Source organism: Canis lupus, chromosome 28 (genome assembly GCF_048164855.1).
Source record: "Canis lupus baileyi chromosome 28, mCanLup2.hap1, whole genome shotgun sequence".
NCBI lineage: Eukaryota > Metazoa > Chordata > Mammalia > Carnivora > Canidae > Canis > Canis lupus.
The window spans coordinates 2,679,953-2,704,617 of NC_132865.1; the positions used below are offsets into that span (position 1 = coordinate 2,679,953).

At 33.5% G+C, this 24,665-nt stretch overlaps 2 protein-coding genes across 6 annotated transcripts in view; both read left to right on the top strand.

The window, feature by feature from the left end:
• RAD54B (RAD54 homolog B) overlaps nt 1-24,665 on the top strand; it is an 89,490-nt gene that overhangs the window by 32,948 nt on the left and 31,877 nt on the right. For 2 of the 5 annotated variants that reach the window (XM_072803888.1, XM_072803889.1), the window contains exons 4-5: nt 19,945-20,142; nt 21,915-22,196. In XM_072803888.1, the coding sequence (XP_072659989.1) occupies nt 19,945-20,142; nt 21,915-22,196 (480 nt within the window). Of the gene's footprint in view, nt 1-6,265; nt 6,406-10,331; nt 10,378-17,813; nt 17,939-19,944; nt 20,143-21,914; nt 22,197-24,665 lie in introns of those variants that run through there. The other 3 variants (XM_072803890.1, XM_072803891.1, XM_072803892.1) reach the window with 3 other exon arrangements.
• On the top strand, nt 5,654-15,678 carry FSBP (fibrinogen silencer binding protein). The gene is made up of 2 exons (XM_072803893.1): nt 5,654-6,405; nt 10,332-15,678. Exons 1-2 carry the CDS (start codon nt 6,032-6,034, stop codon nt 10,855-10,857), a joined length of 900 nt encoding a protein of 299 aa, XP_072659994.1. The 5' UTR covers nt 5,654-6,031; the 3' UTR covers nt 10,858-15,678.

Below are 24,665 nucleotides of genomic sequence, written 5' to 3' on the forward strand. Positions count from 1 at the left end.
ATGTGTAGATGTACCTCATTCTTTTAATTGCTGCAGAGTATACAATGGTATGAATATATCATTTTTAGGATTTTTGTTAAAAACAATCCTGCAGTGTATATCATTATACATGTGGCCTTATGAACATAGGCAAATAAATTGTCAGATCATACATAACATGTTTGCATTACATTTTAATATGGTGTGCCAAACTACCTTCCAAAATCATTAGTGTGTGAGGGAATTTATTTCCCTCCCTCCCTCCCTCCCTCCCTCCCTCCCTCCCTCCCTCCCTCCCTTCCTTCCTTCCTTCCTTCCTTCCTTCCTTCCTTCCTTTTATTTATTCATGAGAGACCCAGAGAGAGAGAGGCAGAGACACAGGCAGAGGGAGAAGCAGGCTCCATGCAGGGAGCCCGATGTGGGACTCTATCCCGGGATTCCAGGATCACGCCCTGAGCTGAAGGCAGATGCTCAACCACTGAGCTACCCAGGCATCCCCCCCATCTTTAACACATGCCGTTAAACCTTTTTAACCCTTTTTCTTAAACTTTTTAAACTTTTGCCAATTGAATCAGTAAAAACTACTTTGATCTTTTAATTTCTGTCGCCCTTTACTTGTTAGGTTGAGCTCTTTATATATTGGATTTCTTTTATTCTTTAAATATTCTTTGGTATTCTACATCCATTATTCTATAGCATTGTTTTTCTTAGCTTGCAAGAGTTATTTATAATTTGATTTTGATTATATAGGTAATACATCAATGTATTTTTATACCTTTTCTAATAATACAGATAAATTCATTAGTTTTTTTTACCATTCTCCTCCATGTCATTCTCCTTCCAGTAATAGTTACTCTAATTTGGTGCCTATCATTCTAGATCACTGCTGTCCAGTAGAAATATAATATAATCATGTGTATAGATTGTAAAATTCAGTAGAAATATAATCATGTGTATAGATTATAAAATTTTCTAGTAGCCACATTAAGAAAAAGTAAAAAAAAAACAAAGTAATAAGCAAATGGAACTAATTTTTATAATGCATTTTATTTACCTCAATATGCATATCATCTCAATATGTAATTAGAAAGGGGGTGTATATTTTACATTTACATCTCAATTTGGATGCTGAATTTTTTTACTGTGAATTCTTGATCAGTATTTATATTTGATAATAGAGTTGAAAAAATAGATTTGTATTCCCATGTTCTAAACATAGATAAATGTTGTTCACTATCTGGAGTTTTAAAAATTTTGTTTATATTCATATCTACATCTATAAAACTAGTTCATTTGTTTAAGAAGAATCAGTTTGACTTGAAGCAAATCATGTTTTAAAAGTATGTGTATCCAAGTTAAGTAAATATACTATGTCAAATCTGTATTATTAACATTGAATTCAAATGATCATTGTTAACTTAAAAAGGATATCTGAATTTAAATATCAACAAAGTAGTTTTCAAAATTTTCTTACAACTTTTGCATGCAATTTGAGTATGACTCTTAATTATAATTAAAATTTTCTATTGATTCATATTAGAAAAATGTATGTAGTCGCTTACTGATTTGTATCATGAAGATTTTCACTTTAAACATATATTCTCTTACCTATCTGACCAGGTCACAAATATACTCTTCTTTTCCTCAAAGCTTCAAATTCAGCTCATTCATTTAACAGTGTGATATTGAGTAGAAAATGTAAATGATATTACCGTTTTTTTTTGTCTTTGATTATTGAATGTTTGACAAGCATTCTTTTTCTTTCAAAAAAATGTTGACTTGTAGTTAACAGTACAATAATTCTTTATAAAATTTCCATGACTCAACCAGTGAGCACTGGTGAAGAACAAAAAACATCATTAAAAAACTAAATTGTATGAATCCACGTTACAAAATGAATTAAAAAATGTGGATTCATACAATTTAGGTTTTTTTTTTTTTCTAAAGAAGCTGTTTCACTTGTTACATTATGAAAATACTGTACTCAACTTTTGTACGTAGACTCTATGAAAACTATCTTGAATATCGTTGTTAAAGCCATTTGGAATATGTATGCAAATGCTGTGATCACTGCCAGTTTATTGAACTGGTAAAAGAAATAGAACACAATTCATTTAATGACGTTTTTTGTTCTTCACCAGTGCAACTTTTGATCCTTGGGGTGGTGAGTTCAAGCCCCATATTGGGCGTAGATATTACTTTAGAAAGGGAGAGAAAGGAAGGAGGAAGGAAGGAAGAAAGAAAGGAGATTGATTACACTGGTCGTGTGATTACGTGTAATGTCAAAGAAAAATTGCATTGGACAAGTAAAATAGGCAAAAAGACCTTACTCCAAACTATTGCAATAGAGGGTAGAGATTGAATTTAACTCCCAGTACAACAGGGATTTATAGCCAGTGGGCAGGATAAGGGAGTGAGTGGGTGAAAAATTACTGAGAGGAACTAGGTTATGATCAGGACGGAGATATGAAGCATTTGGTAAGGCATCAAGAGTGGAGGGATTCTTGCCAAGTCTGGGCCTGGCAGGCTGCCTAGGCCAAAGCCAAGGTCTACTTGAGAAGAGGGCTCAGATGAGCCCAACTAAAGTTTGGTCAAAGGGGATGGTCTTGTCAGTAATATTAGAAAGAGCAATATCTTATGTGATCAAAAGGCTATGTACAATGTAATACGACCAAAACTTAACGGAAGAATATGCTGCTTCGGTTTAAAAATTTTAAGTTTAAATTAATTAAAATTCAATAAAATGAAAAATTTAGCTCCTCCGTTCCATTAACCACATATAAAATGCTCAAGAGCCACACGTGGCTCATAGTTACTACTAAATAACAAAATTTGGCCAAGTAAATTTGAAGATCTAATTGGATTTCTTAAAGAATTCATGCATTGGGTACCACCTCCCCTAGCAGGTCAGAGAGACACTCCAAAGAGTTGTATAAAAGGGAAGGTTTTTATAGAAGGAGGGTGGGGCAAGAAAGTTATTAGCAAAAGAAAATGATTGACATGGCTGTTTTCTAGGGGTAGGGGTCTCATCATGAAGAGTACCTCATATTTCTTTGGGGGAGAGAGGACCAGATGACTGACTCACTGGTGCTGCTGGAAAGAAAAATTTCCTGACTGACCAGTTAAGGGGAGATTGAGACTGCAGTTAGTTTGGGTGTTAAGCCCCAACTTGGGAACTTGGTCTGAGTGACTCCATTTAGGGCCTGTGCTTTTCTTAACACTACTGTATTAGGACAATAGAGTTCTAGACCTTTTGGGAGTGCATTTTCATACAAAGTATGTATCTGCCTACAATTTGTACCTATGTATATTTTTTCTGTACCTACAGAAATACTTAGCTTTGGGTATTCCTGGTAAACATAATGGAATTATGTTTGTATTTTGTAATTTGTACAAACAAGTTATTATTTTGTATTTATTTTCCTTTTACTAGCTCATTTCATTTACCCTATGTTTTGGAGCTTATTCTATGTCAATATGTAGAATCTGCCTCTTATTATTTTAGTGCTGCCTAGAGTAGACCATAGTATGCATGTATGCTAGTGATTTTAATTGTCCCCACCTAATGTGTTCCTAGATTGCTATCAGTATTATGTAACTACACAGAATGCTTTGTTCTTCCTTGTATTTGAATATTTTTCTAACGTAGATTCTGAGAAGTAAAATTACTGCAATTTTAGAAGGTTTTACACATGTACAATGTTAATACTCTCAGACTACCATCCAAAATGCTGTTTTACACTCCCATAAATAGTACCAAAGAGAACTCTTTTCCCTGTACCCTCATCCACTTGACATTCTTTAAGAATTCTTTAAGAATTTTCCCAATCTTGTGGATGAAAAGAGTTTTTAGTATACGTTTTTGATAATTAGTGAGATTTAGTGATTTTTCATATTTTTATTAGTATTTCATTTTTTAACAACACCAGTTCTTTATTCCAAAAATAACAAAGTATTATGTAAAGGCAGTATACATATCCTGTGTTCGTGCTTTCCTTTGAGTAACTTTGGTCAGGTTGTTGGGGTGAGTCAATTTTCAGTTTGTATCTCTGTGGACAAATATCATTAGTGTTTTTATTTTCTACAATTTACTGAGCAGTAAAACTGCTTAAAGGCTATGTTAGGAGGAGGAAATATCCTCTGCCCTTCAAGGTCTTTTTAGCAGGACTAAGAATTAAATTGGCATGAAACAGATTAACAGGAGAAAATCAAATTTATTTTTGTACATATGGGGAGTCCACACAGACATGAGATTCCAAAGACCAGGAACTTGAGGCGTATATGGCTTCCTGACCTAAGAGGTTCAGGGGTATTGGGATACAAAGGGGAGGAAGACCTTTGGCAGGAAGGTGAGAGTATATGTATGGAAAATGTACATATATGTTACAGAGATACAGTAGATATGTTTCTTCAGTAAGGAGCAATCTCTGTTAGTAGCTTTCTTCCAGGTATAGGCTCCCCTTTCCAGTGTAAATTTAGGCAGTTGAGGGGGAGGTTAAGAGCTTTTCTTGAATCTGCTGGCTTTTAATTCAGAGTAATCTTCATGCCAGAATGGCTCATTTTTGGGGCAGCCTGCCCTACACTTGTATATGAGATAAAAAAAGCCTCTTTTTTTTTTTTTTGTACCTTGTTTATGTTACATTGTTACATATTGTTATGCATACATTTATTATGTTTTCAGACAGGAATTAGAAAATACATTCTAAGTTCACAAACTGGTAGCCTTGCAAATGGCTAGACTAGCTGTTCACTTTTTTTAAAAAAACAAAATTCAGCTGAGTACATTTTGAAGATCTTACTGGGTTTATTCAGTGATTTATGAATTAGGCAGCATCCCATTTAACAGAGAGAAAGGAGCTGTTGACTTGAATGACTTTTCTAGTCGGGAGTGAGAGAGAACAAGGAAATTATCCTGCCGAAAAATGGATTGGTTGTATTCACTTACCTTTAGGAGATGGCAGGAGTCCGTCCTCACTAGTGCTGATCACATAGTTCTTGATTGACCGGTTTAAGATTTCATTTTTGGGAAGAGCCAAAACTGTAATTAAGTCTCAGGTGATGTGGGGCTTAGCATAAGTGACTCCATTTTGAGCCTGGTGTCTTGTTTTTAAATAGTCCAAATTTATGAATATGGCTAAATAAAAATCTTACTCTATAATAATAGCAAATGCCATTTTGTTGTGTGCAGTCTTAAGGCATGATTATTCTGTTCTCACTGTGAATGGTGTTTTTTTTACACATGATAAAGCAGGCTAGCATATTCACATACGTTACACCAAAAATAATCCATTCCTTTAAAAACATAATTTTTGTCTGCTTTTTAGAACAAAAATGTTTTCTCAAGTAACTGAAAAAAAAATGTAGTGGCTACTGTAGGCTGTAAAATGAAGGAGAAGCTTAGCTTTACTGTGAAGTCTGAGTCTGGGTGTAACCTAACTAGCTAGAGGATATGCAATTCCTGATTGACAGCAGGACCAGCATTATGCAGATTTGGTAAGAGAGAACAGCAGCTCAGAAAACAGTGATTAGGGGCTCTGTTAGGAATCATTACATTCATCACTCATATCTTTAGTTTTTCATTTTCCTGTCTACTGGATTTGTAAACAAATAGCACAAAACAGTTCCTCTTTTGTTTTTATTAAAGTGATACTGCAATGCAGTTTCAGTCTATCAGCTAGGCATACATGTGTGGAAATTCGATATTCTCACTAAATTAGCTAATTTTTAGCTATGTTCCATGTTTATCTCTAGACCTTTGTGTATTAAATCCTATCTCGGGCTGTTCTCTTTATACACAAGTGTGTTTTGCTTGTGCCTTCCTGTCTTCTTCAGTGAGGAGCTTTATGTAGGTCAGGCTTGGCTTAAGCAGATTTCCTGAACCTCCGTCAGCTTAAGCTGGAGGAATTTTAATAAACCCTCCCCTGTAGGCGTGGGCCTAAATGAGGCTAGCCTAGTTAAGCCTGATCTTTTTCTGTTTGTGAAAAGAGCTGAGCAGAGCTAAAGGCTGCTGCATGGTGGTTTCAGAAACTGCCTACTTAATTTGAAAAGAACAATGGTAGGAAAGGCTAGATCTTCCAATTTTACCTTATCTGAAAAGCTTGATTTGCTAAAGCTTGTGAAGCCATATGTTAAAATTCTCGAAGAACACACTAATAAACATTCAGTAATAGTGGAAAAGAATAGATGTTGGGATATCATAGCAGTAAACTATAATGCAATTGGAGTAGATCGCCCTCCTCGAACAGCCCAGGGCCTACGCACCCTTTACAAAAGGCTCAAAGAATATGCCAAACAGGAGCTCTTGCAGCAAAAAGAGACCCAATCAGATTTTAAAGGCAATATTTCTGAGCCAACCAAGAAAGTTATGGAGATGATTCCCCAGATTTCCAGTTTTTGCCTGGTAAGAGACAGGAACCACATACAAAGGTAAGCTTTATTTTATTTTCTTGTGGAAAATTATGGCGCCTCCTATCTATTGGGCTCTGGCTTAGTTGTGATAGAGATATGCATAGTAAGCATCCCCACTTCGGGAGCAATGAATAGTGTCTTTGTTTTGCTTTCTTAAAAAAGAAATGTGAGGCTATAAGGAATTTTTCTGCTGCATTTGATTTAAGCCACTTTTTATTGTCTTCCCCTCCCCCTTCCCTCTCTCTGTAGTTTTTAAAAGTAAAGGTTAGGGAGGGATAAATGGGATGAAATTTGTAACATAACCTCATAAACTTTTTAAGCTTTAAATTTATATTGCTAATTAGCTTCTGAGAGATATCTTTTTCTTATTTCACTTTAGGTTGTATTCCATTGGCATTTTCAAATTTATGTAAAATTAGCAATTTCAGGAGAAATGGAACGCCTGTTTTTTAATGAATTGTTACTGTCTGCACATAGTGAATATTAATTGAGCTAAAAACCTAAAATCAGTGATTTAGTAAATTAATGGCATGATTGTATATATTAAGACAGTTTAAATTATTTTCCAACATATCCAAAATAAAAAAGATAAATACAAGAAAAGGAATTTAATGCCTAATTAGGGATTCAGATTACTTAGTAAAAAGTTTTGTTGTTTTTATTCATTAATGTCTAGTTTCACTTTGATCTTGAGTCATTACAGGAAAGGGGTAAGCACTCCCATAAAATTTTGCAAAGATATGAAACTATGAATTTTAATATATGAATAAGCAACCAAGTTCTTATAGGGTTAGAAACAATTTTTTTTGGCTAAATTTATGCTCTATATAACTACTTGCCTAGGAATCTTCAAAACTTCTTAGTACTAATTCAAATTTTAACCCCTGGCAAAAGATAAAAAGCATTCTTCTTCTGAACTATTTAGGGTTATTTAAACAAATTGTAAACTTGTTAGTTGAGGGTCATTTCAAACAAAGTTTTACAATACTTTCTTCTTGGTGGAAGAGTCATTATATAAGCAAAATTATTGATCACCTGTGAAATCCTTTTGAAGTTAGAGAAACGGGGGAGAAAAACTTTTTAGGTAGACTTGTTATTTTTATAATTTACTAGGGTAATTTTTTTAAAGACCAGCTTCTTATCACATGTTGCTTATTTCTAGAAGACAGTAAAAAAAAAAAAAAATCACCAGTGGGAATCTAGAACTCAGAATATATGAATTCATCAGTGCTTAAAATGTTCTCTGTGATGAGAAATGATTAAATCAGAATTTGCTGGGTGTCCAAAAAACTCCACAGTAAGACTTTTTGTACAATACTATTCATTAAAAATTTGTCCCCCCTCAAACCATAACCTGGCTTTTGCATTACAGGTATAAAACTACCTTTTGGGTATTAAGTATAGGTTTTTATAGTTCGAAAACTAGACATAGAAACTGTAGTTTTAATTAGTTGCATATTTTAAAAATACAGTGAGTATAGAAGAGAAATAATATACAAGTATCTGTTTACATTTTTGACTAACCATATTCCAGGTCAGTCTTTTGGGATAACAACAGTTGCTCTGATAAAATGAGTTAATTTATACATTACAAAACCTACTGTTTAAGCAAGAACAACTTTTCATACTTTAAAGGGAAGAATATTAGAAATAAGCCATTTAAATGCCAATTGTGTTAGTGCCCAGGTTGCTATTTTCTCTATATTAGCATATTTCATTTATATATTTAATGTTCTTATACTTAATTGATTGACATCATTGAATCTTAATTCTCAGAAGTTATAATCTATAATCTTAATTATGCTTTTATATAAATATGCCTGTTAATCTCACCAAACTCTCCATTCTTAAGGAAAATATTACTGCCTATATTTAACATATTTAAAGATATATACCTATTTTGTAAGGCTACCCCTAAAACGCATTGACATATGTCTTCATTTTTACTTCTCTCTAGTATCAGATTATATTTTGTGTTTTTGCAGTCTATTTGATCCTCAGCAGTTCATAAATTTTAGAGGTCCTTCTGTTTATCCCTTTTTTGTGACCTTCTCCAAAACATTCTTTTTAAAATTTTATTTTACTTTGTTATGCTAACTTGTAATGTTTCAACAAAAATGGAGTATTTCAGACAAAAGGCATTTTAAAATTTATATGGGAATATAATGTCTACATCTAATATAGTGTACTCCATTATATATACTAATTTGGATAGCAGTTAGGTGGATTTTTAAAGTTTCATTTTCATCTGTAGTTTTAGCCTTCTTCCTTTCTAGGTTTTAGGGATGTTAATATAAAGGGGGAAGCCTTATCACTTTTAATTACATTGGTATTGTTTTGCTTTTGAAAAGCATCAGATGACAAAAAGAATGAAAATTAAGGAATTTATGTAAACTACAACTAGATTTTTCATAACATATCTTATTTTGTTTGTATATCTTAAATATCTGATATTTCAGGCAGTTTAATGCCATTAGTAAGTGACATACAGGGAATTTTAATTTTTTTTTCCGTATGTTCTACTTGAACTTGGTCCAGCATTTTAATCATTCATGTAGAATGAATGTATTCTTAACTATGTTACTTATTTATCATTTGCAAAATTTTTTTTTGTAAAATTTTTTTTAAGTAATGTTAAGCGTAGTGTTTTTTCATTAATGTTCCAATAATTCCTTTCGCCTCTATAACTAATTTTTAAGTTAAGCAGAAGCATGCATTAAAAAAAACCAAGATTATATATTTTTTATCAATAGCTTCATGTTATTCATGAAATTGTTTTTTATTTTTTTTATTTTTTTTATTTACGATAGTCACACACAGATTGAGAGAGAGAGAGAGAGAGAGAGAGGCAGAGACACAGGCAGAGAGAGAAGCAGGCTCCATGCACCGGGAGCCCAATGTGGGATTCGATCCCGGGTCTCCAGGATCACGCCCTGAGCCAAAGGCAGGCACCAAACCACTGCGCCACCCAGGGATCCCCTGTTTTTTTTTAAAGTAGATTTTTAAGATACATTGTGTTTATGTCATAACCAATGAAGTTATGTCAAAGTTTAAATTATGCTGAAACTACTTTTTTTCTAATAGAAGTGCCTATTTTATGGAAACTACATGTAAATTGAACAGACTTTCAATAGATAGTATATAAGCCATTTAAAATAATTAAAAAAACATTTTTTTTCAATTATACAGTATGTGATGAGCACCTTCTAGGTTGCAAGTAGTTTTATGCTAGGTGCTGGGGATGCAGTGGTGGATATGAGCCCTTTCCCTGTGAACTTTACCTGACTGATAGTTGAAGTACTGAAAGGGCAATGGAATCTTGTGCTTTTTGGACAGGTAAAGGATAAACACTATGGTATATAAAATTGTATAGTAGGATAACACTCTGATAGTTGAGCATACCCAAAGCCATACAAAAACTTGATTTTTTTTCCTTTTTTTGGACAGATCTAGAAATCAGTACTTCCCATAGATGGCTTTCCACCATCCTAGAAGTCATAGACCTAGATGATTTTTAGATTTTTAATCGTCCAGGAGAGCAGAAGCCGAGGATCTAGGGCTAAGATATGGGGATAGCAAGGCCCAAAGTGCAATAAATGGCCATTACTTACCATTTAAGAACGTCAGGCTTGTGGGAACATGTCTCTTTCAAAGCATTAACAAAGGCTTTTTTTTATATTTACCTCATTGGCCTTGGGTAGTGTTTGTAATTTTTGTCCTTTTGAGAACTCAAAGTTAAAGATGGATGAGAGCTATACGTATATATTTTTGAAATTTTAAATGTAGTCACTTTGTTATTCCAAGGATTACATTTTTTTTGTTTCATGGTTTTCTTTATAGCTGTAAAGCTTGACACTGATGTATACTAAATATGAAATTATGCTGTAAATATACTGTTGTCTTCATTTGATTTACATTTTATAATGCTTTTTTGTGTGCTGTAGTGCAAACTTGGATGAGGAAGCACAGGCTGGTACGAGTTCACTACAGGTAATGTTGGATCACCATCCAGTTGCTATTACAGTGGAGGTGAAGCAAGAAGAAGACATTAAGCCCCCTCCTCCACTCGTTTTAAATTCTCAACAGAATGATATTTTAGAACAAAGAGAAGACCATGAATTAGTACATGTTATGGAGAGATCTTTGTCGCCGTCACTTTCCTCTGTTGATATGAGAATGACATCGTCTCCATCTTCTATCCCAAGGAGAGATGATTTTTTTCGGCATGAGCGTGGAGAACACTTTAGGTCACAATTAGGGTATGATCCTCAGATTCTGCAAATGCTGAAAGAGGAGCATCAGATAATTTTAGAAAATCAAAAAAATTTTGGATTGTATGTTCAGGAGAAGAGGGATGGATTGAAAAGAAGGCAGCAGCTAGAGGAAGAGCTGCTAAGAGCAAAAATTGAAGTGGAGAAGCTGAAAGCAGTTCGCTTACGGCATGATCTGCCTGACTATAATAGTCTCTAATATTTTTTTCAGTCTTGCAACTTGATAATTTTAATTTTGGCCAAATTACTTTCATTTGGGAATATCCTGAAGCAGAATACATACTCTTAAAAAGTGTTGTTGTTAATCTCAGTTGTGAAAAAACATTTTTTGACATGATTTTCTAATTACTTAATTTTCTTTTGAGATATATTAAAACTGATTGGTTGGCATGGTTATATGTTTTGTCTTCAGTTTTTTTACTAAGAAGTTTAATTTTTGGCCTTACAAAAGATTTATTTTGATTATTAAATTAGAACACAAATAAATAGATATAAAGACAGATATATTCTTTCAAAGTTCTGAGTCTTCACTTTGAAACCTGTAGTTCAGGGTTCAGCCTAATTTAGAAGCAATACTAGCCTAGTTAATAGAATCTTGCCTATATGACATTGATTTTTATGCTTTCCTGTTTTTTGAAGAAGTCATAGGGTTCTAGGGATGGGAAGGTATTTGAAAATCACTTTCCACCTCTTCAATTTAGAGGTAATGAAACTGAGATCCAGGGAGAACTTCCTGATTTGATGTAACAAAGTTATTTATGACAGAATAAGAACCAGCCCTCAGTTTTTGTTTCTTTGTAGTTTCCCCCCTGCTATTCCACAGAGGTAAAAGTCCACTAAAATGACCTCCTTATGAAAAAAATTATGGAAGGGTTTATTACATTACTATTGCTTTTAAAGATTCATAGGTTATGAAATCAGGGGACTTGTATTAGTTATTTTCAATCTTCTTCCCCTTTTTGTCCTGCAAAATAAGATGTTCTTTTGGAGCTGTTATATATTTTAGCTATAAGATTTAATGTCTTAATTCATTTTTAATGTCTTATTCTGAAAAATATTTCACAGTACAAATCACAGTAAAAAAGTTTTAATGAACACAATTAAAATTTTGCATAGAAATAGCAAAAAATAGTTATGATTTGATCTATGATATTTTTGTAAATACTGCTTTTTTAGTATTTGCAGAAATAAGTAAAATCTCGATTCTTAAAGCACACATTAAATTTAAGTTAAATTTTTAATACGTATATTCTGTTCTTGCTGGTGCTTTGTTCACGAAGGATGTTTGAGCCAAGCTTTAGAATGGTGTAGGTAGAATTTCAGTGTAGTAGAAAAGGATGTTTAAGTCAGAGTGTGCAACTTGGAAAAAGGCATAGAAAGTGGGGAACAGTGAAATCAGGGTGTACCAGCACAAATACAGGGTAGGCCAGGTGATTTTAAGTGGGTCTAGAGAGAGCCAGTTAGGGCTTGATTACCTGGATTTAGGATTAAATGAGTAGCTACTGTTCAGCTCCGGCAGAATTTTTACATGTAGGAATACAGCAGAAATCTGCATTTTTTATGTGGATCATTTTCACATTTTCAAACTTAAAAATGTTTGCAAATAATTTGAAATGTTTTAAAAACACTACACACAATGGGGGTGGGCCTCATTCAGCCAGTGGGCTTCCAGTTTGTGGCCTTTGGAGTAGAGTAATGGTTCACCAAGAGCAGAGCTGACCAGTATGAGAACGTTGTGGCACGTGTAAATCCAGTCCTTTTGAATCAGAAACTCTGGGGGTGGAATCCAACAGTCTTTTAAAAATCTTAGAGATTCTGATGCAAGCTAAAGTTTGAGAACCACTAGAACAGAGTACTTGGAAAGTAGCTTGGTGCCTAAATCATACAAGATTCTCAGAAAAAATTAGTGAAAAGAGAAATGGGTGAAGGTGAATTGAGGGACATCAGTTTGGAAGTTGATTGATGCCACATTATAGATTACACTGAATGTTGTTTATAAATAATCACAGTTGAATGTACAATGGGAAATCATTGAAGGCTTTTGACTAGAGGATTATAAACTAGAGCTCTGAGTTAGTGTCATAATAGCCTTTATGGGGTAGGTGTTTAGTGAGAGGAAATTAAATCCAGAATTTAGGGTATGGCTATTGAAATAAAATGGATTTGCCTGGTACTATTTTATATTTTAGCTTGTTGATTGCTTAATTTCATTGGCATTTTATATCTGCTGTTAGAGTTAGATATTTTATTATAAAAATGCCTTGAATATGTAATATGAGATCAACATTTGACTTTTCTTTGAGTCTAAACACTGGACTCAAGAGATTATTAGAATCTTATAATTCTAACTTAATGTTTTTGCAATATAATTCTAGTAAATGTATCCTTGAAGTAGTCAGTTTTAACTTTTTGGAATTCTTGAAAGCCAATTACCATATGTAATGGAATTCATATTATAATCTCAGCATGCTACTACTCAGAATTGATGTGAATGTTCAATTTGAATGTTGACTTTGTGCAGCTACATCAGTTTTTCAAACTCTGTTCTGTAGAACATTAATTTCGTGAGATGTTTCTAGGAAACTTCTATGTTCAAAAAAGTGCTACACACATTTTTTTATGTGTATGGTTAGGTTCTAAAATCAGTGTGGAAGGTAAAAATGTACATACAAAATTGCCCTTGAAAGTTTTTTTGCTGCCCATAAAACAGTGTAAACAGTAGTCTTCTAGGATCATATTTTTCCTTGAGTGTTCTTCAAGATTGTTTCTTTGGTTGTGTCAGGTGACCGATCCTTTGCATTTAGGGATTGAGTAGAATAAAATACTTTATTTTTGCATATGTTTAAACACCAGAATTGTACTCATTTCAGTGAGTTTACTGCCGCAGTTTTTCTAGTCAATCTTGTTTAATTTTAATTTGCAAAAATTTAAATACCATGAGCTTTACCTATGAAATGTAATGCCAGAAAACATAAGGAAGAGTGATTTTATTTTTAAAATGTAGACTTGATTCTGTAAAAGCATATTAAATTAGAAAAATAAGCTAAATCAAAATATTTCATCTAGTATATTAGTAATTTCAATAGTGGATAGGATATTTTAGCCACTTCCTAACTTCTTATCCATGTGGACTTAAATGACACATTGTTATTTTTACAACTTGATTTTCTAAAGTAGGTATGATTTATAATGACATCCTGAAAAAGTTAATGAAACTTTCATTTCTAAAAATGCCGTTAAATTTCTCTTAAAATATTCAAATTAAGTACTTTGCTTTTTTATATGAGTCATCAACTTGGTGTAAGTTCGTTTTTTAAAGATTTCACTCTACCTTATTGTATCTTATGTGAAAATGTTTAGACTATGAACTATTTTCCATGTGCCTTCCTTTAGAGTAATGTCAAATTTTAAAGACCTGTTTAAATAATTTACAGTGTGATAGATTGTATTTAGTATATACTGTAGATGACAATGGTTAAATGCTTTGTTAATACATATTCTTTGAAATACAAGGTAATACATTGTACTGATATGTGTACTCTTTATGTGCCAGAAGACAAGGAATTCACTACCCCTGAGGTAAAATTTTTTGATGAGGCACAATTGAAATAAATTTATTTAAATAGTTGTGTTCATAGTAAACAATGTACCATGTCTAAATATAATATATTTATTTTTTCAAGTGCTAAGATTCACAAATTCTTAAAATCAGTTAAGTATCTGATGGTGAATTGGTAGTAAATATTTAAAAATAATTAGATGAAATGTGGTTAACAAACACAAAAAAGTAAATTCTTAAGATACACAACTTAATTAAATATTAGCAGTCATGCTAAATCTTTGCATATGATTTTGAGAGATTGAGTCAGTATATTTTTATATATCTTAATTGATTAAAACTAGTAGCTAGAATTTGAATTTATATTATTTTTAGCTTTCAGTTGCTTTGTAAGTAGTGGAATGCCAAACAAATAAGTAAAATAAAAATCCCATCCTAGTTAGCTCCCAAATAAATAGACATATCATAGATTTACGCTGTTAGTCGATCTTTCATGTTTTAAAATTATGTGTAAATTCACCTTACAAAAATTAAGAAACTCTTCAAATAGAAAAAGTTAAAAGCATTTTACAGTAAGCATTCATATGCCTACCACCTAAATTCTGCAGTTATGGTTTTGCTATATTTGCTTAATCATGTATCCATCCATCCATTTATCCATCAATTCATTTTTAAAAATAAAATGGTTATTTAAAACAAGTTGGAGATTATTTAGAGTACTTTACCCCTAAACATTTCAACATAAGTTTTATGAACTGGAATTTAAGTATGTATGTATGTATTTGTGTGTGTGTGTGTGTGTGTATCTTTTGAGTAAGATTTGTTTGTTTTTTTTTTTTTTTTTGAGTAAGATTTGTAAATGTGAAATGTACAAATCTTAAAAAATGAGTTTTGACAAATGACTCTTGCCTGCGTAGCTTAAAATCTCTATCAAGATTTAGAATGTTATTATTACCTTAGAAAGTTCTCTCCTGCCCCTTCCTAATCAGTCTCTTGGCACCTCAGATAATCGTTCTAATTTTTAAAAAATCATAGATAAGTTTCACCTGTTCTAGAACTTTATGTAATTGGAATTATACAGTATGTACCCTTTGATTCTGTTTACTTTTACCTATTTTAGCATTTTTAATACCATGTTGGTTCATCCTCTTATAGTAGTTCATTGCTTTCTGTTGTTGAGTGGTATTCTCTTGTATAAATATACCTCAGTTTATGTATACATTATTTTTGATGGACTTCTGGGCTATTTCCAGATTATGGCTATTATGTATAAAGATTCCAAGTGTTCTTGTATACATTTGTTGTGGACATAATGCTGGATTAGGGAAGATCTATATGTTTAAGTTTTTAAGAAACTGCCAGGCCTTTTCCCAAAGTGATTGTACTGTTTTACACTTTCATCAACAGTGTATGGTTTTTTGTTTTTTGTTTTTTTATTCAAATAAATTTTTGCATGCTCAATGATTGGAATGTCAGAATTGAAATGAATAACTTTTCTGAATTTTAGATGAATTTAAAATACTGAGCAGAAAATAAAAAAATAAAATGGCTGAGCAGATAGTTTTGATATCTGGGAATATTGTAGTTTTATTGATATATATATATTTTTTCTGTTTTAGTCTTTACTGTGTATATGCTTTGACAGGAGGTACTGAGAAGTGTGATGAAGTGTATAGTGCCTGCCATGCTCATAAAATATCATTCTGAAAATATTTATGCAAAGAAAGATCTTCTAGGTGTATTTTATTCATAATGACACTAAAATGACATTAAATCTCTCTTATCAGTTAAGAAAACTATGGGGGTGCCTGGATGGCTTAGTTGGTTAAGTGTCCGTCTTGGTTTCGACTCAGGTCATGGTCCCAGGATACTGAGGTTGAGCCGAGGTTGGGGTCTGTGCTCAGTGTGGCATCTGCTCAAGATTCTCTCTCCTTCTCCCTGCTCATGTGTATGTGCGTGTGCACCACGCGCTCTCTCTCTCTCAAATAAATAGAATACTAAAAAAAAAAAAAAGAAAAAAAAGAAAAAAAAAAGTTAAAACTGGATGATTACTAGTTCTGAGGAATTTGTATATTAATGATTGTCAATTTTTTAGTGTAATAAAAACTGTGTTTCAAACCTTAAATTTATATTGCATTTATACGTTAATATTTGTTAAAAATTCTGGTAGGCTTTGGTAATTTCAAAATACAGTTTGGGAGAGTATTTACCTTCTTTGTTGAATTTGATTTTGAGACATTTTAAAATTCAATCGTTCTATTGAAAGCATTGTGTATTTGGAGTTTTTGAAAGAAAGTAATATTAAAGACTTGGGTATGTGGGATGTATAATTAAGCTGTCCAACAGTAGGGTAACTTCTTAGGAATCATTAAGATGATAATATCCACTATCAATATTAAAATGGCAAAATTTCACTCTTCCTCTTTTATCAAAGCATAATTATAAACATCCTTATTTAGTGAATCTTGCTTTTAGGCATTCAAGTCTCTTGTTTATGCAGACTGTCTTTTTGGTATTGATTTGCAAAGTATTTTATAGGGTCAAGGGAGAAGTAGATCAGAACCAAGTTTAGAAATAAAAATTACACTTTGTAGTGGAATTGTTAGGGATGATTAGTCTAGAACATCATGAATTAGTCAATATTTCGTGTATTACAAGTAGTCGATGTAGGAGGTTTTGTTCCTTATATGTTTAATTTCTAATGTAAGGATTTTTTTTTTTAAGATTTTATTAATTTATTCATGAGAGACAGAGAGAGAGGCAGAGACACAGAGGGAGAAGCAGGCTCCATGCAGGGAGCCCAACGTGGGACTCGATCCCGGGTTTCCAGATCAGGCCCTGGGCTGAAGGCAGTGCTAAACCGCTGGGCCACTGGGGCTGCCCTGTTTAATTTCTAATATCTTTATTCTGCTTTGGGGGATTTTCTCTCTTCTCTGCCTAATAGCTTCCATTTAAAATGGGACTAAATGGGAAAGGAACCAAGACAAGGTGATGATGATGATGGTAGTTAACATTTAGGGAGTCCTTATTACGTGTCAAGTACTGTTCTAAGGGTTCTATGTATACTAGCTAATCCAGTGCCCACAATAAATCTGTGAGGTAGGTATTAGTATTACATTCGTTTGCAGATTCATAAACTGGCATAGAGTGGTAAGTAACTTGTCCAAGGTCACTTAGCTTGTAAGTGGGAAAACTCAAGATTCATACCCAGGCAGATTAGTTCATGCTCTTCTCCTCCTCCTACTATTCTGTAAAAGAAAGGCTATCTGGGAATCTGAGGTATTTCAAAGTTAATTATAAGTAATTTCTGAATTCTCCGTTTAATTATTGTCTTTTGTTCTATTTATTTTTTTCTGGACACAGGAAGGGTCCTGGACATAACAAGTAACACTAGGCTCTGGGGATAACAGGGTATTTGACTGGATGTTTTTCTAGCCGTTTTGGTGAAGACATACTTTTTACCCTTGTTTTACAGCAATCTTGAGCAATCACATATTTTTTTTGGATAACATAATAAAAGGAACACATTTTAAAAGTACAAAACGGTATTATCGGTCATTCAATGCACATCGACTACTACTGGTAGAATAACGCACAAGACAAAACTAAAATTGGCTAAAATTTCATACCACAAAATTTCTTAGAGTTCAAAAACTGATCAAGCATCCTGTCTTTTTTTGTTAATCCTAAAAACCTCAAAACTTTATCTGAGAAATTCAAGGTTGGTAAAGCAAAAATAATAAATAACTATCAATTATTTAAGAAACTGATAAAATTTCTTAACTAAAACCTGATGGGGTAATACAATTTTGTTAATATTTAGGTATTTAACATTTGACTTAGCAAAACTGCATTTGGTAAATTATGATTGTAAAAACTCATGTTGGCAAAAGTTATAATTAATAAAATATGATTCATAAAAAACTGACCAAGGAACCAAATCTTTGTTATAAAGTTTACTTGGAAAATAATCCTGAAGGTAACAATACATAAAAATGAAAATAAAAATGGGCAAAAATGGAGAGGAGTTCAAAGTTAATCTCTAAAGTTATTTTCTCATGAAAATTAATTTTAAGATAATTCTAATATTTTTATAAACATAAAGTCAAATGTACTTTGAGTCCAAATGGCAGTTTTGAAAAGTACCTATTGTTCTGAGCATATGGTGATGAGCCAGATCAAAACACCTTCCTTTCAGGACTTCACAGTTTAATGGGAAGGCTAATGTTAAGTAGTTTGGCACATAATTAATTGCTGAGATAATGCTGAATTAATAAGATCTAGCCTGGCAGAAAGGGAAAATTAAACTATGGCAGAGTGAATAGAAGTTAATTTAGAAGAGTATGTTGTAGGATGATGTGGAAGGCCCTTTGGCTAGAAGTAGCATGTTTTCTTAAAGACCATTACGACTAATGGATTTTAAGAAAGATACATAATCAGATTTACATTTAAAAATAGACAAATATAGTAAATATAGGAAATGGTTTTAGGGAGTAGAGGTGGCACGGGAAGATCTCAGTAAGCCTGTTGGGAAGATCCTACAGAGTACAGTGGTTCAGAGATGGTGATTTGAAGAAGGGAAGTAATGGAGAAGGCAAACAGTGCAGAGCCGTGAGAGCCATGTGGGGGTTAGCGTCACCTGGATTTGTGTTTGACTGGCTGTGGAACAGAGTTACGGATGTCGAGGATGATTTCCAACTTTCTGACTTGAATGAGGGTAGTGGTACTCTTAATGAGAAATCTGAAGGAGGAACCATTTTTCGAAAGAAGACAAGTGGTATAATGAATCAAGATGTTTATGAAACATTTATGTAGACAGGTCTGAGGGGCAATTATGTACAGATACCTAGGTCTAGAGTCATGACTTGGGCTAGAGAAAAATATCTTCAGGTTTATACAGGGGTGATATTGAATCCTTGGGAGTTAAGGGGAAGGGCACAGTGAGAAGAGGGTCTAGAATTCAGGTCTGATGAGCTGGCAAGATGTTTTAAGAAGCAACCAAAGAAGTAGGAAAAATTGAGATGTGTTAGAGAAGCTGTAAAAATAAGGTTCAGTATTTCAAGGAGGAAGTGGTCAACATCATTGTCCAATGCTTTTGAGAATTCTGATCAAGACTACAAAAATACCTTGTGCATTTATTGGCAAGGAGTTCCTTAGTGGACTTTAACAAGAGTAGTTTTGGGGGATGACTGGAAGCCAGATTGGAGTACAGATCTTCCTTGACTTATGGGGTTACCCAATTAACCCATCCTAAAATGAAAATATCCTAAGTCAAAAATGAATTTATCCACCTTACCTACTGAACATTATAGCTTAGCTCTGACGGCCTTCAACACATTCAGGACATTTACATTCGCCTACAATTGGGCAAAATCATCTAACACCCTATTTTATAATAAAGTGTTGACTGTGTCATGTAATTTATTGAATAGTGAGAGTGAAAAACAGAATGGTTGTATGGGTACAGAGTGGTTGTGAGTGTATCGATTGCTTACCCTCATGATTTCATGGTAGACAGGGTAGACAGGCATTAATGCTAGCTAGACCTGACATTTGAATTTCTCAGTTCATAAAATACTAACAGGAGTATGATCAAATACTCTTTAATACTTACTAGTACCACTTGATTTTCTTGTGCATTTACTTTTGTTCAAATGACACTACTCCTTAAAGTCATCTCTAATAATGTGGTTTTTATTTTTATTTTATTTTATTTTTTTATTGTAGTTCACCCAGCCCCTAAAGAAATAACAGTGTCTAAGGGACAAGAAGAGGAAGAACCTGATAGCCTAGTTAAATATTTCAGTGTTGTTTGGTGTAAAGCTTCGAAGAAAAAACACAAAAAGTGGGAAGGTGATGCTGTTCTCATTGTAAAAGGAAAGTCATTTACATTAAAGGATTTGGAAGGCAAAGACATTGGAAGAGGTATTGTGATATTATGTAATGTTTATGATTTGGACTACTATTAGTATATATCTGAGGTTATGTAATTAAAATGTGGGATTTTATAAGGGTTAGATTAGGATGCTCTTTAATTGACTTGCATGTCAATTAAAATTATCTCATGATAATCTGACAGTCTTATGTACACTAGCTCAGTTAAGGAAATCCCATCTCATGGATTCATTTTCTCCAAAATGAAATAGTTATCTGCAGTCATTTATATATATTTTTGAGATTAAGCAGTTTGTCTTACTGTACTTCTACTCCCCCCTCCCCCTTGCTAAATGATTAAAGTCAGAAAAATGTTGATATCAGGTGTGGAATATTATCTAATTTCAATGATACCCAACAAAATTTTGAAAAAAAAAAAAGGGAAATGGCTAGGCATGATCCAGATTAATACATCTAAATTTGAGGTTATCGTTATTTCTATTTTAACATGTTACCAGGATGATTGTACTAATACAAGTTAGCTCACAAATTCAGAATGCTTAACACCAACCATGTTTTTTGGCATTGTCTCTTATTGTTCAATTTGAATATGGCCCATTACTATAAAATCTGTTCTATACATTCATTCATTTAATAATATCATACTTTATAGTTTTTAGTAACTGTTAAGTGCCAAGCATTACGCTAGGAGTAAACATTCAAAAAATGTATATAAATTATGGTTTAGTGGGGGATAGGGCAATGTAATTGATAATTAGGAAGCAATAAAATAATTGTTTCATTGAGAATTTTACTCCATGCAGTAGGAGATAGAAGGACCATTTAGATCTGCCTAGGAGGCTGGGGAAAGCTTCATAGGAATTATTGTTTAAGGTAGTGTTTGAAAAATAAATAGTTCTATAGGGTATGAGAAAGGGACATACATAGGAGGGAATAGTATATACAAAGGCACAAAAGTGGGAAAGAGTTAAAATTACTAGTTCAGTGTTTCAGGAGTGTAGTATGTGAAGGTCAGTGCCAGAGTGATGAGTTGAGGCTGAACTGAATGATCTGCAACTGAATTTTCTTTTAAAGATTTTATTTATTTATTCATGAGAGACAGAGAGAGGCAGAGACACAGGCAGAGGGAGAAGTGGGCTCCCTGCGGGGATCCCGATGGGGGACTTGACTAGATCCTGGGACCCTGGGGTTATGACCTGAGCTGAAGGCACACGCTCAACCACTGAGCCACCCAGATGCCCCTTAATTTTGTTATAAAAATATTGAGGGGCGCCTGGGTGGCTCAGTTGGTTAAGCCTCCAGCTTTTGGTTTTGGCTCAGGTCACAACCTTAGTGTGGGATTGAGCCCCGCATCAGGCGCACTGGGCAAGGCTGCTTTAAGATTCTCTGTCTCCCTCTGCCCCTTCCCACCTTCCTCCCTCTCTCTCTCTCTCTCTCTCTCTCTCTCTCTCCCTCTCTCTCTCTCTCGCTTTCTCTCAAAAAAAAAAAAAAAAAAGTTGCATGCTCTACCAACTGATCAAGCTAGCACTCCTAGCTATATTTTCAATAATTAAAAAAGGTCTTGCTTTCTCTAAAGCTTGGCTAATTTTCATAGCTTTATTATTTATTACTTCTGATTTTTCTGTGTTTTTTAAACAAAATGATAAATTATGTTTTCATCCTGGGTAATGGGTTATACAAGGCTATTTGCCTTCAAAGCACAGTTTTCATTCTGTGGGGTTATAGGAAGGTGACTGTCGTATCACTAAGTTATCTTAGAGTGTCAGTAAATTAAATTCACATTCTCTCTTCTCATTTTAAAGGCATGGCATATAAATTGAAAGAGCTTGAAAAGATTGAAGAGGGCCACAGAGTGATGATTGGTGGAAAAGAAGTAGAAATCATGGGTATAATTTCTCCGGATGATTTCAACAGTGGCCGATGTTTTCAGCTTGGAATAGGAAGTCCTGCTATCTCAAGTTCTTCTCAAGCTGCCAAGAAGTGTTTCTCTAACCCCTTCAAAAGTGTTTGTAAACCAAGTTCAAAGGAAAATAGACTGGGTGGTTTCCAAGATTGTAAACCACGCCATGACCCACATGCACCAAGTAAGATGTAAAACATAATTTGAATATTCTGTTTTTACTGTCAAAACATATTTGGCCTGTGAATTTAAAGTTTAAGATTTGTTTAAAGTTTTCAGATGAAAGTATATATTATTCTTCAGGCATACAACTGACATAAGGAATAATGTTGAAGTTGTATTATATAGTTGGGGAATCATTTCATAAATAAATGTATAATTCTAAGAATATAGTAATAATGTCACATTTGTATTAAAGGAAAAATATACCAATTAGAGATTGTATACACACAAACATACATGTATAAGATTTTGAATAATATCTGACATCTTAGCAAGCAGAAATATTAATTCATGAGTCAAGATTATGTTTATATTTCTCTTTTGACAACTGTATGTCTTGATCACATGCATTAGTGTATTAAAATGTTGAATGGTGATACTTTTTTTTTTTTAAAGATTTATTTATTTTCAGGTAAAGAATTTAAATTATACCCATGAGAATCCAATTTAATGAGTTAATTTTTTTTAAAGATTTATTTATTTTCAAGGTAAAGAATTTAAATTAAACCCATGAGAATTCAATTTAATGAGTTAATTTTCACATTAATGAATCTAATTTAAAAAATCACATTAAAAAATAACACCTCTCCTGTTTTTTTTTTTTTTTTTTTTTTTTTCGATTTGATTTGTTTGCCTGACAGGGATTTCTTCAATGCCTTTTTTTGCATTGAGGGCAGAGGTAAACTGTCATCAGAGATCTTATTTGGTGAGGAGGCAGACAAGTAAATTTGAATTATAAGGCAGTAGATATCAAAGTGGGTGGGGTATAGTGTAGGCTGCTTTCAGATTAGTAAAATAAAAAGTACATAGAGCAACATTAAGTATTTTTTGCAAGTATTATGGGAATAGAATTTTTGAAATAAAGGGGCCTTTGAGATCATTTAGTTTAGTCTTTTCCCTTTGCCTTTGAAGAAACTGAGCCCCCCAAAAATGAAGACATTGCTGAAATTCAAGGAATTATTGAAAAATTTGGGATAAAAACCTCAAATTAAGAATTCCTAGCTCTATGTGAGCTTATCTGAAACTTAGTTGAAAGATAGGCAGTGGAGGCTTCTGCTTCTGATTTTTCTTTTTATCCAAATATATTATCTGTCCCACCATCTCTTTTATTAACAGGCTTCCTTTTCCTTTATTCTCCTTTCTCTTTGCCTTCCTATTACATAATAGAGGGATGTGGGAAACCAAAAGAATAATGTGCTTATTCAGAGGTCTGAGGTAGAGTCCCAATTTTGCAACTGAACTAATGGGTTCTTTGACTTCTTGGAGTAGTCACTTACCTCACTAATGGCTTTGTCTCCTCAAGTCTAAATGTGGGTTCTAATCACTACCATAGAGACGTAGAGTGTTGCTACATGCTCCGTATAATAAATAACCTATTGACTAAATGAAAATGTTATTGTGATAATTTATATATTTATGCATACATGTGTGTGCGTGTGTGTGCATGCACGTAGAATATAACTCTTTGTGTGATGGTAAGTAGTTGATGATCCTCATTTATCTTGCCAAGGTTAGAACTAGGTTGTAGACTTAAAGTGGAAACATGAAGGATTTTGTAAGCACTACGTGATGTTTCATTATTGTGAAGGTAGAGAGAGGGGCATCTTAAAAATTGAAATGGTGTCCCATTATTGTGGTGGTTTAAGTTTTATCTTTCTTGAAGATGTATGCTCTGTTAGTTGACTTAGATTCTGTGGTCCTTCTTGCTTGAATACTGTATTATCCTCATCCCTGTCTTCTCTTTTTTTCCCCTTTGTGTGTTTCAAAAGAGAAAAATGGGGCCATTTTTTGATTAGGAACCCATAAGAAAGATACTTTTTTTTTTTTTTTAAAGATTTATTTATTTATTTTTGAGAGACACAGAGAGGCAGAGACACAGGCAGAGGGAGAAGCAGGCTTCCCACAGGGAGCCTAGTGTGGGACTCGATCCCAGATCCTGGGATCAGGCCCTGAGCTGAAGGCAGATGCTCAACCCCTGAGCCAGCCAGGCGTCCCAAAAAAGATACTCTTGCTTTGCTACTGGAATATAGAGGAAAGCCAAGGGCTGAATTTTCCATTTTCACTCCCTAATCCTCTATTTGCCAGGAATTGACCTCAAAAATGGGAGTTCCTTTTAGTTGCTCAGAAACCTAGGAAGATCATTTTCCTCTGGGTAATCGCTAATGGTAAACACGATCAAACTCTCTCAGTGACTATGTATTTCTGCATTGGTGGGCATTTATTTAATCTCCTGGAACTTGTTTTCATTATCTTCTCTTCTAATTTCTGATTTTTTTTCTTTTTGTTTTATTCTAAAACATCTATTTTTTTTAAAGATTTTATTTATTTATTAATGAAAGACAGAGAGGCAGAGCCATAGGCAGAGGGAGAAGCAGACTCCTTACAGGGAGCCCAATGTGGGACTTGATCCCCAGACTAGGATCACGCCCTG